Source organism: Aulonocara sp. 'chitande type north' Nkhata Bay, linkage group LG8 (genome assembly GCF_057382095.1).
Source record: "Aulonocara sp. 'chitande type north' Nkhata Bay isolate Kocher_YH1m ecotype deep benthic linkage group LG8, A_spYH_male_GT1.1, whole genome shotgun sequence".
Classification (NCBI taxonomy): domain Eukaryota; kingdom Metazoa; phylum Chordata; class Actinopteri; order Cichliformes; family Cichlidae; genus Aulonocara; species Aulonocara sp. 'chitande type north' Nkhata Bay.
In genome coordinates this window covers 23,551,613-23,568,901 of record NC_141351.1, presented here as the reverse complement: position 1 = coordinate 23,568,901, position 17,289 = coordinate 23,551,613, and the positions used below count along the sequence as shown (strand labels likewise).

Genomic DNA, 17,289 nt, shown 5'->3' with positions numbered 1-17,289 from the left:
TAGTGCCTGGTCTCGTTTTTATTAAAGACACAAGCAGTTTAAGTAACGCTACACAAGCTTTAGTAGACCACAAATCAAACCATTTTAAATGAAAGCAAGCAAAACAAAAAAGCCAAAACACAACAAAGTCTAATAAATCTTAAGAGCATGTAGCAAAAATTTGGGGTAATCTTCCTCCTAAACACTCAGTCGTTCCTTTCCATCATTTATCCTGTGCTACAAACTTGCAGAGCGTACTGTTGGTGTTACTGTGATTAAGGTGGATGGAGTATTTGTTCCTGTTGTTTCTGTAGACAAAGGTCCAATAACCTCACTGTTTCTCAAATATCTGCTCCAGTGACTGGAAAATAGGAAGAGGCGAGTGTTACTGAGGAGTGTTTCTGAAGTTAAAGATGTTTTTCCGAGCAGAAATGTCAACAGCAGCTGTGGGTTGTCCAACTTTAAACTTAACAAGCAGCATGAATGGGACAAAGCAGTGACAGGAAATTGGAAGAAACGCTGCTTAATTGGCCATCATTTTAAAATGTTTGGTGCTGACCAGCACATCCAAGTATCAGGTTGTGCAGCTGATCGCTATGCAGATGGACGAGTGCAGCATTGTAGTGGATTATTTCGTGGCACAAAACACACTTTTGCACCTAATTTGGAAAAAATGTGATAAAATATGAAGAGCAAATGGTAAAAAAAAAATACAGTCATTTTAATATTTCATACACTGTAGTACCATCAGGTGGTAAAGTTGTACAGAGGTATTGACCTATCAGTCGAAACGACCACATTCCCTAATAATTCACAACTAAAGAGCAAACGTGCTCGTTGGAGCAGGCCTCAAGTGGCCATTAGAGGAACTGCAGTTTGCATACTTTGATGTTGCCTTCATTTTACAGCCTTTGAAGTTGCTGCTTATTGTGAACATCTGACCTAAATTTAACTATTAAGTGAAGACTTATGAGATCTATACTGTAATCATAATGTTCTTTAATCTGGAGCAAAAACCGGGGAGTGAGTTGGAAAACAAATAAATAATAAGGCCTGCAGGAAAGCAGTCATTGTGTTTTGCACCTAACAGCAAATAGAAAATGTAATTTGTGTTTATGTTTCAAAGGCAAAGAAGTAAAAGTCCTGCACCAGCAATAAAAGTCAGGAGGAAGAGAAGTTGGCTTTCAGATTCTCCATCAGAAAGCAGCAGCTGGATGCCAAAATCCTGAAGTTACAGCAGGTCGTACCTCCTCATACTTCATTTCCTTTTACGTGACAAAGAACACCTCCATTTCTCCCCTTCCTGGACACATTTACGCACTGATCCCTGGCAATAAAACCCCTGTTATCACACAGCATATGGCACCTCTTCAACAGAAAACATTCAGCTCCCTGATTTTAGCCGGTTGACTTGTTTATATAAAAAAGCATGTGTTCATGTGAGTCTCAACAAACGTGACACGTCTTGCTCAAGGACCATTTGAGAGGAGTCAGTAAATAACCATCCCTGCGACGAGTGAACATGCAGCTCTACCTGCTGAGCAGCTGCTGCCCCACTTTGGTTGATGCCTATAAATACTCAGCTGTAAAACTGTCATTTCAGTTCAGTTATTCATCCAAAACTGACCCAGAATCAGAAAGTGGAACTCATTCAGCCTCCTAAATGTTGTATCAGGTTTCTAAGAGTTATAGCTGTCACTGGTGGCGCATGTAACAGCATCATAAACCGGGTGTTTCTTATTGAAATGCACCTCAGGATTCGCACGTTTTCCCTACATGCGCGGACAAATCTATAACACCGACTCCTCGAGTTGATCTGACTGCAGTGAATCTTAGCCCAGCAGTGGAGCTCCTCACTGCAGACTGTGAGTGTGCTACATGGCATAATACTTACAGTGAAAAGCTTGCTGTGCAATAATTCAGGTTAAAAAAAAAAAATAGGCCACCCGGGCCACTTGGATTACCAGGGATCCATCTTCTTACTGTTCACACTGTCAAAACTGTGAACTGTGAACGCTGAGAAGCAAAGTTAAGTTTTGTGCTCCAAATATATCTGGAAGAAACTCTCAGAGAAAGCCAGAAATCGAAACTGTCCTCATTTAAGAGAGGGGCACAGCAGCGGCAAAGTCAGCAAATCTTCTAAAATGTCATCGTGATCTTACCTGCATACCAAACAGTGTCTGCAGCAGAATTACTGGGAACACAGTGGCCATGCTGAGCATAAATCCAGCACCATCTGAGCTGAGACCACATTTCTATTTTCAGCAGAAGACTGAACATCATTTCCTCTGGAGAATCTTTATTTTTCCTGGTGTGTCAAATGGATTATTACATCTGCCAAGAGGGTTATGTTCTTGTCGTCTGTCAGTCTCTCCCCCTGTTTGCAGGATTTGGGAAAACTACCCGGCAAACATTTTGACGTTGAGTACCTGCCAGATGACCATCTTTTCTCAACGCCTAGCCTCGGTGGAAAAGTAGTTCCAAAATGAAAATTGGGCCGACATCAGCGACAGAACGTCAATGACATAATGTCCGGGACAAAAAATGTGTACGATAAATGTTTTATTTAATCCTTTTATCAATAAATGGAGAAAGAACGTTAAACAAAGCTTTAAAAAATCATGTTAGGACAGCTGCCATGATAGCAACTCAAACTGGCACCCTCTGAGACCATTTCCTGTCAACAGAAAAGGAGGACACTGTGATTGGTCAAGGAGCCAATTCCTTTGTAGTGTTGACTGGTTATAACTTCATATTAGTAGCACTGTCACTGGCGTTTTATATTAAGATACTCAAAATCAATTGGACAAACTAACATGAATGTGAATCCTTTGCAGTGTCTGACTGTCTGAAGTCTAGCCTGTGATAAAATGCTGTTTCCTCCCTTGAGATGCTTTGCCTGCAGCTACCTTCAGTTGCTGCTTGTTTGTGGGTTCTCTTCCCTCTGTGCCTTCTGCTCTGTTTGGCTGAGATCAGGTAACTGATGTGTCCGTTGAAGAATGTCCCATTTCTTTTCCTTGGGTTGCTTTTGCAGTTTGCTTTGGATCTATTTGCACTGTGAAGGGTTGTCTGATCTAAGCAGAGAGTACAGCCCTGTGTACTTCACAATTCATTCCACTGCTTCTATCAGCAGTCATATCATCAATAAATACTAGTGACCCAGTTCTGCTGGCAGCCGTGCACGCCCATACGATGCCCTCCATGATGTGGTGTGCTTCAGATTAGGAACTGTTTCTCTCCTCGTGTCGGGAAATGCATGGAGATGAGACCTAAATGCAAACTGCAGAGTCAGACTAGAAGAAAACAAAAAGTGAATCTTTACTGTGGCCGACGTCCAAAAACACAGAAGAAACCAGCAGGGAACACCCTAGGAACTTCACAGGGCTGAAACACAGCGTGACACAACTAAAAACACAGGCTATAAATACACATGAAACAGGAGGGAAACTAAACACAGCTGAATATGATCAAGGTAAACAACAGACAGGAGGTAAAACCAGAGACAATACATGGGAGAATGTGATTAGCAAATTAAAGCTGAATGCGAGTAAACTGAATGAACGGAGGGAGACACTGAGAGATCAAACTAGCTAAAATATATACATATAAATGTAATAATCAAGCTAAGAACAAGCTAAGAACAAAGAAATCTTAATGAAGGAGAACCTAAAAGTCCAGAAACACCTTCTCATTTTTTCCCATCATTCTTCACCTTGTTTCATTTATATATTTATTTTTCCATAACTCTTCAGGCTCTTCTAGATGTTTTCCATTCAAAGTCTAATCTGACCTTCCTGATCTTCAGTGTAACCAGTGGTTTGCACCTTGTTCTGAAACCTCAGTAAACCTCAGTTCAGTCAAATAGTTCTGTCTAAATGCACTTCAGGTGTCGTCTGTGGCCTTTCGGGCCTTTCGGTGTTCCTCATTTTTAAGAATGCACCAGGTTTGTTGATTTGGCAGGTCCTAAGGTTTCTGCTCTGTCTCTAATAGGTTTATTTTGTGATCTCAGGCTAATGATGGAAACCTTTTTGTCCTTCATACTAAGAGTTACTTGGTTCAAGACTTGGAATCAACTCGAGCTCATTCATCTGCTTAATTTCTTACAAAATAACAACGGGAACAAGACTCAGACATGTAGCTGCTCATCAGCCGACTGATCCATTACTGTCTAAAATATGGGACTGTATAAAAATGGCAGTAATTTCTAAACAGAACTTGAATCACATCTTGGTTGTTTGATTTAAAATCTATTGTGGTGGCGTACAGATGCAAAGCTACAAATTTGAGTCTGCGGTTGTCGTATGATTCTGGACCTGTATGTTCAGTATCACATGAATAAAAACCCAGATCAAGTAAGATTGTAATATAAAATAATAACATTTTAAAAATTTGTGAGATTAGAAGAAAAGAAAAACAAATTTACTGTGCCTTTAACAAAGACTTGTTTGCAGGAGCATGTAGCCATTCTCTTAATTAGGTCCCACCAGGCCACACTGCCCCCACAGACAGCATGCCGAGGGCAGTGAGGTGCTTGCTGTGCTCCTGGCGTGGTGGCAACATTATAACATGATGTGGGGAAATTATCTTCTCATTTGTGGAACAACGGGATTTAAAAAACACAAAGTTATTTGATTTTTATCATCTCAAGGCTGCTTTTAAAACCTTATTTAAAATGACATTGTAATTAATCCAAACGGTGTTCGAGCTTTTTGAAGCCTGCTATGTTACTAATGGGGTAGAGCGTCTTCAGAGAGAAATAAAAAACATGATACAATTTGTACAACGTGCAATATAATAAATAAGTAAATACAATGCTGCTGGAAAATGCTGCTCATGCATCTGCTCAGTCAGCACAAAGCCAGTGAAAGTGACACCTATTAAGAATTAATGCATGCTGAAAAATAAATCACGTCACTCATGCTTGGCAGAAGAGGAAGCGGCCTTCGCCGGCTGATAATGCCGTCAGCTGGTGACAGCGAACGTGGCCGTCACTGCAGCGAGCGAGGATGGTTTGCTCAGTCCGTGCAGTCGTATGTTTCTATTTTCAAGCGCCCGCTCTGAGGCACTTGGGCAGATTTTAATTGTATCCCCGAGTGAATTTATTTACCGCATTTAAAAAAAGAAAAAAAACATCAGGCTTTCAGGGCATTACACAAACAAAAGAGTAGAGCGGGAATTAAGTCTTACTTCTTATTATATAAGTGAGGATTGATGGGAAATGTTCCTTTTGAGGCTACATCAACTCGTTATTCTTATCTATCAGCTTCATTTTCTGTGTTTCCGATATTATAATTTGTAATGTTGGAGTCACACTGTAACTGTCAAAAATAGACTCAAACTCAGCAGGAGGAGATAATTAAATCAGATATTTCCTGCCAGCTTTCACATGTTTGCTTTTAAACTACATATATATTTTTTTATCTTTCTTCTCAGAATTAAATTAAGCTCGTGACCTAACAACAAGAGAAATGTTGGAAAAGCAGCATCAGCAGTTGAGTTTTCCCTACTTCTGTTCTCACAGGAGCATCCGCTGCCTGAGAAACATCATCCACTGGAACCTCATAACCGCCTTCATCCTGAGGAACGCCACCTGGTTCATCGTCCAAATGACCATGAGCCCCGAGGTGCACGAGAGCAACGTGGTATGAGCCCATTTATGTGAGGTTTAATACAAAAAACCCCTAAACTTTGGTTTTAAAGTAAAGGAGATTTTTAACAGTATTTTTAATGCCTTAAAAACAAAATGAGATGAGCCAAATATATTTATTGGGTGAAATGTTCCTTCAGCGCCAGAACTCTCTAGCTTAGTTTGACTTAATCCCATAAACAGTCCTGCTGATGGAAGAAGAACATATGTATTAATCCAGGTGTGAAACTAATGCCGGTAGACCTCTGTGTGTCAGCCTGTGTAGGAAAATGATGTTTTTACTCTTTTTATTCAATTCAGTTGAGTCCAATCTCACTGATACATCACCAACAACAAGCACTACAACAGTCACCTGTTATATTGTCGGGTAAAGGTCCTACGATATTAGAGAGAAAACCCCACCAACAACAATCAAACGACCCTGTGAACAAGCACTTGGTGACACCAGGAAGGAAAAACTCCCTTTTAACAGGAAGAAGCCTCTGGCAGAACCAGGCTGGACCATGTAAATAATGGATATAAAGTCTATATGTTACAGTTAGATTGAAATATTTTTGTTTACTGAATTAAATTATTTGTTGGACATAACAAAAAAGAAACAAATTAATTCATTAAGGTATAAAAGTATGTCTTCCATAATAAGTTTAAGCTTGATTAGTTTAAATTGTTCTCAGAATGTAGAAATATTTACATTTTTGCCTTTAATTTGTCAGGTGAAAGTAAGACTAGAACAAGAGCAAGTACGAAGCCATGGATAACAGCTTGTAGATATGGCAGTTTTTAGAAGTATTATCAGTTTGTCTTGGCTGAATTTAATTCAGTAACTACACATTTAAGTCTGCTTAAATGCAGATAATTGTTTTCATTTTGCAGATATGGTGTCGCCTTGTAACCGCCTCCTTCAACTATTTCCACTCCACCAACTTCTTTTGGATGTTTGGAGAGGGCTGCTACCTCCACACCGCCATCGTCCTCACCTACTCCACCGACAAGCTCCGCAAGTGGATGTTCATCTGCATCGGCTGGTGTAAGCAGCCTTACTGCTTTTATCTTGAATTATCTGCAAAACACTTCTACAGTTATCAGTTAATATTTAACAAGGACATTTTGGGAAAATGGGAAACATTTACCAAAATTCTCTCTGATTAAATTGGCTCATAGTTACCAGATCAGTTCAGTAGATTTTTGGACCACTAAGAGTCTTTTTTTCTTTGCTTAAATAACCACTTAATGACAAATCTAAGAGCTTTTTAACAAATCTTATCTACTTACCAAACTAAGCCTAATCATCATTGACTAAAAACAAGTTACAATAAATCAGGACGGTGCAGCAGCTTGTAAATGGCTTAAAAGGTGATGGTGGTGTAAAATCCAGTTTTAAAGGGCTGCATTGCAGGCTCAGTGTCGTACTCCAGTCATCTGACGCACACAAAAATATATGAAAACAGCTTTTTTTACTAGTTCAGGCATATTAAAATATGTATAAACAGACAAAGCAAGGGAAAAACAAACAAATATCTGACCCCAGCTGACGCATGCAAGGATGCAAATATGATGAAACTCTGAAAGAACTAATACATTCACACACCATCAAGTGGCATTTTATTAGCAGTACATCAGTACTGGATTGAAGCCACACTCATGCATACTTTGAGAAAGATGGAGCGGAATTTTTTACAAAGCAAACCAACTGGTTTAATAACAGCAGTTTAGATAAATCTCATTAAGTGGAACATCAAACACTTCTTAATAGAGTGATAGAAAGGCTTAATACAAGTGTAACTAACAAAATTGTAGCAGTTCAAAATAAAACAGCAAAAGAAACCTGATGTAACCCTACTTATGGTTTATTAGCAAGAATGACCAAATTCCCACTAGGCCAGTATCAGATAATCTAGGACTGACAGGAGCCCAAGGTATAAGCATCAATAAGGAAGGACCACACCAAGGTAAACAGTGCACAGCTTGTTATATTTGACACAGCAGCTGCAAATAAATGTACTTGAAACAATAAAATACAAAATAGTTCCCCCCTAAAAATAACAAACTAAATAAAAGTGTGCGCATACAGCTTTCTCTGAGTCAAATGTATGAATGAATAATGTTGGATAACTGATGGATGTTTGGGGCTGTTCAGTTTGTTTAACTGTTGTCCTACCACACGCCGGTGAAGGAAGCTTCAATGGGAACGAAGCTCTGCCTTCAATAAAACCTCAGCAAATCCTACCCACTTTTGGGTTCCACTTAACTGGAACTGTGGAATCACTGCTCCTCGATGGAGGTTTGCTTCAGACTGCGTTCGTCTGTCCAGTCATCCTTTGACCAGATAACAAGAAACCTGACGTTGAACAGGGTGAAATTCGGAACAACCAAAAAAGCTGCAGCAGACTCCGTTGCAACTCCTAGCGATTCGGCTTCGGTAACATTAGTATGCCGAGCACATGGCACTGTATGAACAGGAATGAAAAGGCAACAAATCATCTGATTTGTTCACTTCTTCCTTTAACCCAAAAAAAGAAATGACTAAATCGTTTACATCATACACCCAAAAATTACTTTCTACTGCTCTTTTTTTCTAGCTGGGCTACACCGACATCATGACAATACAGATAAAAGATGGTGGCTAGCTTGGTTTGAGAGCCTGTATAACCTCTAAAGGTTCATCTAGCTTATTCTTCCACTGTCAGAGCTAACGCACAGAAAGACACAACCATTCAGTTAGAATCACCAATTAACCTATCCACAATAACTGCATGTCTGTACTGTTCGAGGATGGTGGAGTACCCTGCACACAAAGTCAAACCCAGGACCTTGTTGCTGTGAGGCAACAGTAAAGTAGTTTTTCCAGCATTAAACTAACCTCTTCTGGTCCTAATTTAAAACTTAAAGTCAAGAAAGTAGGTTTAATTTTCCTACTAATCTCTCAGAAAGAATTCCCAAAATGTCAAGCTAAGGACACTAAATGCTTTAGGGTTAGATTCACTTTGACTAATGGGAGTGTGTTGGCCCAGTCACACAGGCCTACAAATATATCGAAACTCCGCCAACCTGCCGGCCACTAGAAAAAAAGCCTGTAGGCCCGTGTGACTAAAACCTTATCAAAGAGATATCTCAGAGTCCAACTATGAACTTCAGAGCTGTGAGTTTCATCTCAAAAGACGTAGCTGAACATCAGATGCTATTTTATCAAACAGCAGGAGGCAGTTGACTTGATGGAGATCTCAGGATTTTGTGCGGCAGCTGGAAAATGCCTTGGTGTGCAGTTCACTGTCAGCCTGTTTCACATTGTCAAACTAAACTTTGAGTTGTTGAGATTAGGTGTATTGTCTAGCTGGATTACATTTCCCTCCGGGGATGATGTGAAGGCTCGGTGTGAAGGACAGACCGCAGCACATTTCATCAAAATAAATAAGGTCAGATTTTCTGTGCTTCGCTATATGTTGGATCACTGGCTTCGGGAGGACATCATTGCTTTCCACAAGTCAGGAGGTGGACAAGAGGAGAACACTGCAAGAAAAATGTAATTTATCAAGTAATCTGGAGCTGTGAGGGGAGAATTTCCTGCTGATGACAGTAAATTTCCCGCAGCGTGGAAATATTCCAGAGATTTGACTTAAATGTGTGACTCGTTGGCTCGTAGGGTCTTGACGCTCCTGTTAGTATCATTTAAAAGTGAGTGATGGCTGTTTTTTCTGCTTTATTAAGCTTTTATAAGTCGGTAAATCATGAGATCACGCCGCATTATCGTCAGCCAGAGTCCAGCTTTTTATTCATTCACAAAGAAACATTCAGATGGTGACAAGTCTTGGCTTGCATCTGTGGATCACGGCACACAGACAACAATTGCTCCTGACAGAGCTTGGCAGTCACTGGTGCTGTGCTTTAAAAAAAAAAGAAAAGGATTTCATATTCCAGCATGAAATCCCTGGAGTGATATTTTGTGATTTGAATAGCAGAGAAAGATGAAAGAACCACCTGTCATTTTGTGTTTTTTTGCCTTACAGGTATACCATTCCCGATAATCGTGGCGTGGGCCATCGGGAAGCTCTACTACGACAATGAGAAGTAAGCCTCTTTTCAAGATATTCAACAAGGAACTTTTTATTCTATCCGGGTAATAAAAGGACAAGGGCAAAGCGTTACATTAGGGAGATGAATGTCTATTAATAATCAGCCGTAATCACATTTGCATTGTACAATATTCTTAATTACACTCTAGCCCTGCCAGCATTTCATTGGGAGTGCTTGCTCTCTTTTCACACCTATTAGTGAGGTGAAAATTGATTCGGCAATTTAGAAACGGGCGCTGAATAATTGGAAAAGTCGGTTGATACGCTAGATTTCTCTAATTGTCACCAAATGCAATTAAAAGGCCAAAACCAGATTCTCCAAAGTCCTAAATCTGACTCCCCTGTGCTTCTGAGCTCTGCTGTGGTCCAGAAACTGTTAAAAACTGTGAGTGACATATTCCTTCATTACCACGAGCATACGCTGTAGTTTATTTTGATTCCGTCCCCCCACACAAACCATCCTGCTGCCAGAAATATAAAAATCGCTAGAGCAGTGAATGCATCGGAATCAATTTAATGGCCAAGTCTGATGACACATTCAAGAAATTTGGTTCCAGCTCCCATCAGCAGCAGAGAAAGTGTCTGCAGAGGGAAACGTACACAAAGATAAGTAAAAAGTATACGCAACTGCATTAATGAGATTTTCCTGACAGCGAGTTGTCTATCGAAACATTAAGACTGCACAGACAGCTCATTTACACAGCTCATTTAAACCGAATAAAGTTTTATCCCACTGACCAGTGCAAGACCGTGGGTGTGATTGAACAGTCAAATATTCACACCATTTCTATGTTTTACAGAAAGCAGTGTTTCCCTCAGAAGTGATATTTGGGTTCCAAGGACCTCGTTAGCTTGCTTGGCACCATATTAGTGTTACTTAACACTTCCCAGTAAATGATGCAGTCAGGCTGAAGGTTGTTGACGTCTCCGGTCTAGCTGATGTCTTGAAACTGACTGTGAAGAACGAACGCAGACTTCAGAGGCACTCTTGATGAAACAGAAGACAAGCTGTTTATTTGGATGATAAAAACTCCAACGTGAATCCAAAACAGACCCAAAACAAAGTCCAAGATACAAAGTAATAACATCCAGGCAGCACAGCACATTACAACTAGGTCTAAGTGAAACACGAGGTACATATACACACAGACGAACGCGCTGTGTGCTGATGAGGAGTGGAAACAGCTGGGGACCAAGAAACAGGTGAAGCTAATCAATGGTAACAAAAAGACAGAGGTCAAGAGACTACCGAGATAAAGCAGGAAGTGTTTTCACACAGAAGCACACATAAACTTGACACAGAAAGATCCAAGACTAGAAAGGTTACAAAAAACTCTACAAGCTTGCCTTAAACAGAAAACTAATGTAAAACACTGAAACAGAGAACTAAAGGCTAACGATACAGTTCACTCTAACCTTAACCAGAAGTTTTCAGGGTTACAGAGCTTGTTCACTTCTTACTGGGTTACAGCGTCATGCTGCATAACTACTCACTACTCAGAGAAGATACAACAAAGCATTTTGCATGGAGAGAATTTAAACCTTTTGGATTTCTCTGACAAGCATATATAGAAGACAATAGAATCTAGTCTGCAAGTTTCCTTGCAGAGAACCCAGAACTGGCCTTGATGCATTCATCAAGGTGTGAGTATTAGATAAACAGCACTTAGCTGTAGAAAGGAAGTGCTTGCGTGAATGAGACATGTTGCATAAAGCACTTTGAATACTCAAAAGTACTATACAATATAAGAACCAACCCTTTTACCTCAAGAATTACAGAGGGCTTTTGGTTGGGCTTATCCCAACCAAAAGCCCTGGATGACCCGGGAGGTCAGGCAGCTGCTGAAGGAGAGGAACATTGCGTTCAGGTCTGGCAACAGGGATTACTACACCACAGCCCGATCCAACCTGAAGAGAGGCATCAGAGAGGCAAAGGGGGACTATAGGAGGAGGATCGAGGACCATTTGAAGAGTAATACCAGCCGGCAGGTGTGGCAAGGCATCCAGCACCTAACCAACTATAAGATCAATCTCGGAGCTGCGGACGGTGACCTGGAGCTGGCAGAGGAGCTGAATATCTTCTTTGCCCGCTTTGAGACCAGGGTACCGGAGGTATTGGAGCCACAGCAGCAACACGCCACCCATAGCAGCACCACCCTCACCCTGGAAGAGCACGAGGTGAGGCGCATGCTGCAGGCTGTTAACCCGAGGAAGGCGGCGGGTCCTGATGGTGTGCCAGGTCGAATATTGAGGGATTGTGCAGGACAGCTGGCTGGGATCTTCACCAGGATTTTCAACAAATCCCTCGCACAGGCGACTGTCCCACTCTGCCTGAAGTCCTCCACCATAGTCCCCTTGCCTAAGAAGCCCCACATCACCGGCCTCAATGACTACAGACCGGTGGCACTCACCCCAGTGGTAATGAAATGCTTTGAGAAGCTGGTCCGCAGACACATCACAGCAGCCCTGCCCCGCAGCCTGGATCCACACCAGTTTGCCTACAGAGCAAACCGATCCACGGAAGACGCTGTAGCCACAGCACTCCATGCTGCATTAACTCACCTGGAAGAGCATGGTAGCTATGTGCGGATGCTCTTCGTGGATTACTGCTCAGCTTTTAACACCATCCTTCCACACAAACTGGTGGCCAAGCTACAAGACCTGGGGCTTCCATACAGCACCTGCATGTGGATCAATAGCTTCCTCTCGGGCCGTAGACAGAGAGTCAGAGTTGGCCATCACACATCCTCAGCCCTGAGTCTCAGCACTGGCTCACCCCAGGGCTGTGTGCTCAGTCCACTGCTCTACTCTCTCTACACACACGACTGCACTCCTCGCCACCACAGCAACATCTTTGTGAAATTTGCAGATGACACCACAGTGGTGGGGCTCATTTCCAAGGGAGACGAGTCTACGTACAGAGACGAGGTGGAGCAGCTGACGTCATGGTGTAAGGCCAATAACCTCCTCCTCAACACTTCAAAAACCAAAGAACTCATAATAGACTTCAGAAGGAAAAAGGCAGAGATCCAACCACTATTCATAAATGGGGACTGTGTAGAAAGGGTGGCAAGCTTCCGCTTCCTGGGAGTCAATATAGAGGAGAACCTTTCCTGGAGTGTGAACACCTCCGAGCTGCTGAAAAAGGCCCAACAGAGACTGTACTTCCTGAGAATTCTCAGGAGGAATAACATCACACAGAAACTGCTGGTGTCCTTCTACAGAGCCACCATTGAGAGTGTTCTAACTTACTGCATATGCATCTGGTACACTAGCTGCACAGGGGCTCAGAGGAAAGCACTCCAAGGGATCATTAACACCGCCCAAAAGATCACTGGCTGCCCTCTCCCCACACTGGAAGTTCTACACAACGCCCACTGTTTTAAAAAGGCCCAAAACATCATAAAAGACACCTCACATCCTGGCCACTCCCTGTTCGAACTGTTGCCCTCAGGCAGACGGTACAGGGCAATCAGAGCAAGGACTAATAGACTCAAACACAGTTGTTATCCAACTGCAATAACACATCTGAATACTACAAAAAAATGTCCATCACGCCACTCTTGTGTTAATCTATGCACGGTCTGAAGCATGTGTGTGGGAATGTATGTGAATGTTTTACTGTTATATCTTATTAGTATTTTAAGTATTCTATCTATTTTATTTATTGAATTTTATTGTTTTATTTATATTTTGATATTGCTAGGGATGATGCAATGATCGGGGACCATTCTTAATTTCGTTGTTCTCATGACAATGACAATAAAGTTTCTGATTCTGATTCTGATTCTGAAGAAGGCTAAAGTTATACTATCTATTATACTCCATGAAAAGATCTAAACAACACATAATTTAATGGAAGTCACCATTGTAATTCAAGTCTAACTCTAAGCCTTTAAAAGTCATTTTGCAAGCTTTTCTTTCCTTCTTTTAGTTTGTGACTTGTGGTCTTATAGTTGTTAAACGCCATCGTGTGAGCGCTTACACTGCTTTGCAGTTTTTAGGTTGAGACTAACATGCACAGTTTGAAGATATCCTCAGTATATCAACCTGCATCATACAGTACAGGGCTCAGCTGAGCAGCAAAACACACAATCCAAATAAGCAAAGCTCAAGGAAAGCAACAACCAAACAAAATGACAACAAAAAGAACCCAGGCTGCAAAGACCTGACAGCTGAAGGAGGGAACGCAAACCTCCCAGATACACGAGGCAGCAATCAGCTAAACAAACCCCGACAACACGGAAGCAAAATATGACACGGGAACAAATGAAAGTGCTCCGTGAAAAGAAAACAACAAATTAAATGAAGGCCAGTGATATACACAGATACAAAACCATGTCGACGGTATGAGGAGAGAGGGAACAAATGCAACCAGGCTGCAGAGATGATGGAGAGCAAACACACAAAATTCAAAAGAAATACAGCAAGACGCTAAGTTAATCCATTCCTCTACAAACTGATTGAAATCCTCCAGAAAAAGATTACCATTGATTTAACTCTTAGGCCTAAATCTTTGCCGATGATGAAACACAATCCCTCAGATAGAGACATGGGATTTTTCGTGGTAGGGGTGGGGGATACAGTTTTTTATTTGTGTGTGCTATTGTGCTTTTCCTTTCTTGAATGCCACAAATTTGGAGAACTTTTATTTAAAACTCATTATCAGTGAGGACTCAGACATCAGAGGGTTAATTATCGAAACAGAGTCACTCTGTGGTTCTTTCATTTTTAAGGGGTCAGTTTGTCCTCAAGGAGCATTTTTCGTAATTCATCAATGAACACAGACTTACTGGAGCCCCTGTTTACGCACGAATATCAGTATATTAAGAGTAGAGACTGTACAAACAAGGGTGTGGCACAGGTAGTGGAAGAGTGCTGTTTGTATTATTACACAGATAAAAATAGTCCCCAACAAATGCTCGGTTTAATCCTGTTTGAGTACGATTTGATGAAAACCGCAGGGGCCAGCTGCCACCAGCTGCCTTATTCCCTCTTGATTCATTTCAAGAAAATTACATAAGATCCTTTCTTCTGTTCTCACGAGGCTGGCAGATGTTTTCATTTATATTAAGACAGAAGCCCTTAAATGTTACTTGTTTTAAAGGGTTAAAGTCCTGAGAGTATTTCCCACCTCTGGCTAAAATAATCTGGCTATAACTCATATTTTGGGTGAATCACTGACTGGAAAACACATGTTTAAACCCCTTGAGCACACATTGGGAAATGAATGCCAACACATACCGAAGGGGGGGAGATGAGTGACAATATAAATGGACCTGCTCGTTAGAACAAACCATGACTGATTGCTTTTGCTGACATTTCAGGTGCTGGTTTGGGAAGCGAGCTGGCGTGTACACCGACTACATCTATCAAGGTCCCATGATTCTGGTTTTAGTGGTAAGAGTCTCTTTTTTTGCCCTTCAGTAGTAGCATGTGCTTCAGAACCTGCTCGACATAATTTGCAGGTACAATTAGTCCTCATTATGTCTTGGAAATGCCTGACAGGCGTTGGAAAGTTGGAAAGTTGAACACATATTTCAATGATAAATGAGCCGGCCCGACGTTAGCTCTATCAAGATTAACGTTTAACTTGACAACCTCTGGGACTCATTTTGGACTTCAGGCATAAAAACATGAATAAAGTCCAAATATATGTTCAGTCTTGAAGGAATTATCTCTTACACTAGGCTATTTCCATCCCCTGGGGTGGGTGCCTTTCATCACAAATCAGCTTTTGCAAATCTGTCTTGTCACTTGAACTGAAAATATCTCTCATCTGCATCCAGTTTGCCGTCAAATCACAGCTGAGATTAATCTTCATTCTAAACTGTATGTCAGCTCCAAGAAAGACTTCTCCTTCAGCATTCGGATATGTGTTTTTGTGACTCACCCTCGCCCTGCCAGCCGTCCCTTGTGATTCTGAGCCCTTCAGCGGGGCTCATGTGAAAGGTCCTCGAGATTTTACAGAATAGCTGGGGACTCGTGTGAGCTTTGCTCAGCTCTCATCTGGACTAACCCTCTCCTGTCTGAGCATCCAAAATACTGTCCTCAGTCCCCTGTTGCAATGTAGATAAGTAGAATCGATCCAGTGCTGTGCTTAAATGTAAGAATTAGAGGAGTACGCTTTTTCTATTTTGTAATTTTACACAGAGGAACATGTTGCACTTTTACTCTACCACAATCACCTTTACAGATATGTCCTAATATAAATGCATTGTTTTTCATCTACATGTATTGATATCATTTGAATATACAAAATATTAGAATAGAGATCGGATTCAAAAGACAGATCCAGCTCAAACTGGTTATCGGTACTTCTGTAGAAGATGAGAGAGGGAGTTTTGACTGGCCAAGTTAATCTCTGAAGTATCTAGTACTCTGATGATGATGAGATGAGAGATGATGAGATAGCCTTTATTTGTCAGTTGCAGGTCTTTTGCCCACAACCGAGATGACAGACCTTGCCGACCGTACATACAATACAAACATCACATTGAGGAGACAGGTCAGGCTAGGTAGCGAGGAAAAAAAAACATCGAAAAGTGTAACACAGAAGGATAATAATGCACAGATATCAACACACCATAGCACAATAAACACAGACAGCAACATGGGAAAGAGTTCCAGTGTGTACATCTGATCTGGGACCGCTGCAATCTTTCGACTGCGCCTCCAACTGACCCGATGTCCACATCAGAGGGGAGGTAAGCGTTGGAGGTGGCGTTGGATCCGGGGTAGGAATGGGAAGGAACAGACTAAACACAGTCGTTATCAGGGTGTTTTGTTCAGCTCCAGCCTTGCAGCTGGCACCAAAGGGGTATCCACATAAGGGATGGTATTTTTTACTTTAGTGCAAACAGCTCATCTGAATTTCAAAGCAGTTCTACAGTCCAACACTGGTCTCTCAATCTCCCGTTGGAGAGCCGCGAGCTTCGCCATACTTGCGTTCTGTGACGTTGTCATTTCTTGTGCTCAAGGAGCCAATTTCTGAGAACTCACGGCAGTCCAATTTGCGCCCTGAGATGTTATTCCGAGCGAGCCCTTCCGAGATGTATCCAGTCTGCAGTCAGAGATCTTATTCTGAGTATTCACAGCAGCCGTAGCTTCTCCAAGATCTTATCCGTGCTGACTCAATGAGCCCATTTTGAGAAACTCACGCCTCTCCTATCGTTCCAATCCCAGCGGGCAGCCTTGTGGGGGTTTGAACAGCCGGTTCCGCTTTCTTAATTCTTCGATAAGTCAGGGCCAAGCCAGCTCCGATCAGCCAGAACCCTGTTACCATGGTTCCGAATAGGTAGATATCTTCAGCACTCAGGCTCACCCGAGCCCAAACTTCTCGTTGAGAAAGGGGTGTCAATTGCATTTAGGGACCAGTTGATCCAATCCATAATTCCTCTTTTAGGTTTTAGAGAACAGACTGTGTGAGAGTGTTCCAGGGAAAATACAAAAAAACCACGAGACTAGACAAGGACATAAGCAGGGAAGATAAGGGAGAGGAGAAAAAGTGTGTCCGCCTCCTCCGAGAGCCAAAGAGAGTGATGGAATGAAATTGTCTTACTTGGGATTATCTGGACATGAATAACAGGGGAG

General features: G+C 41.7%; 1 protein-coding gene across 1 annotated transcript in view; it reads left to right on the top strand.

Moving 5' to 3' along the window:
• LOC147323815 (corticotropin-releasing hormone receptor 1-like) overlaps nt 1-17,289 on the top strand; it is a 97,630-nt gene that overhangs the window by 61,773 nt on the left and 18,568 nt on the right. The window contains exons 7-10 of the mRNA XM_086304429.1: nt 5,501-5,621; nt 6,500-6,653; nt 9,631-9,691; nt 15,024-15,096. Coding sequence (XP_086160555.1) covers nt 5,501-5,621; nt 6,500-6,653; nt 9,631-9,691; nt 15,024-15,096 — 409 coding nt within the window. The remainder of the gene's footprint in view (nt 1-5,500; nt 5,622-6,499; nt 6,654-9,630; nt 9,692-15,023; nt 15,097-17,289) is intronic.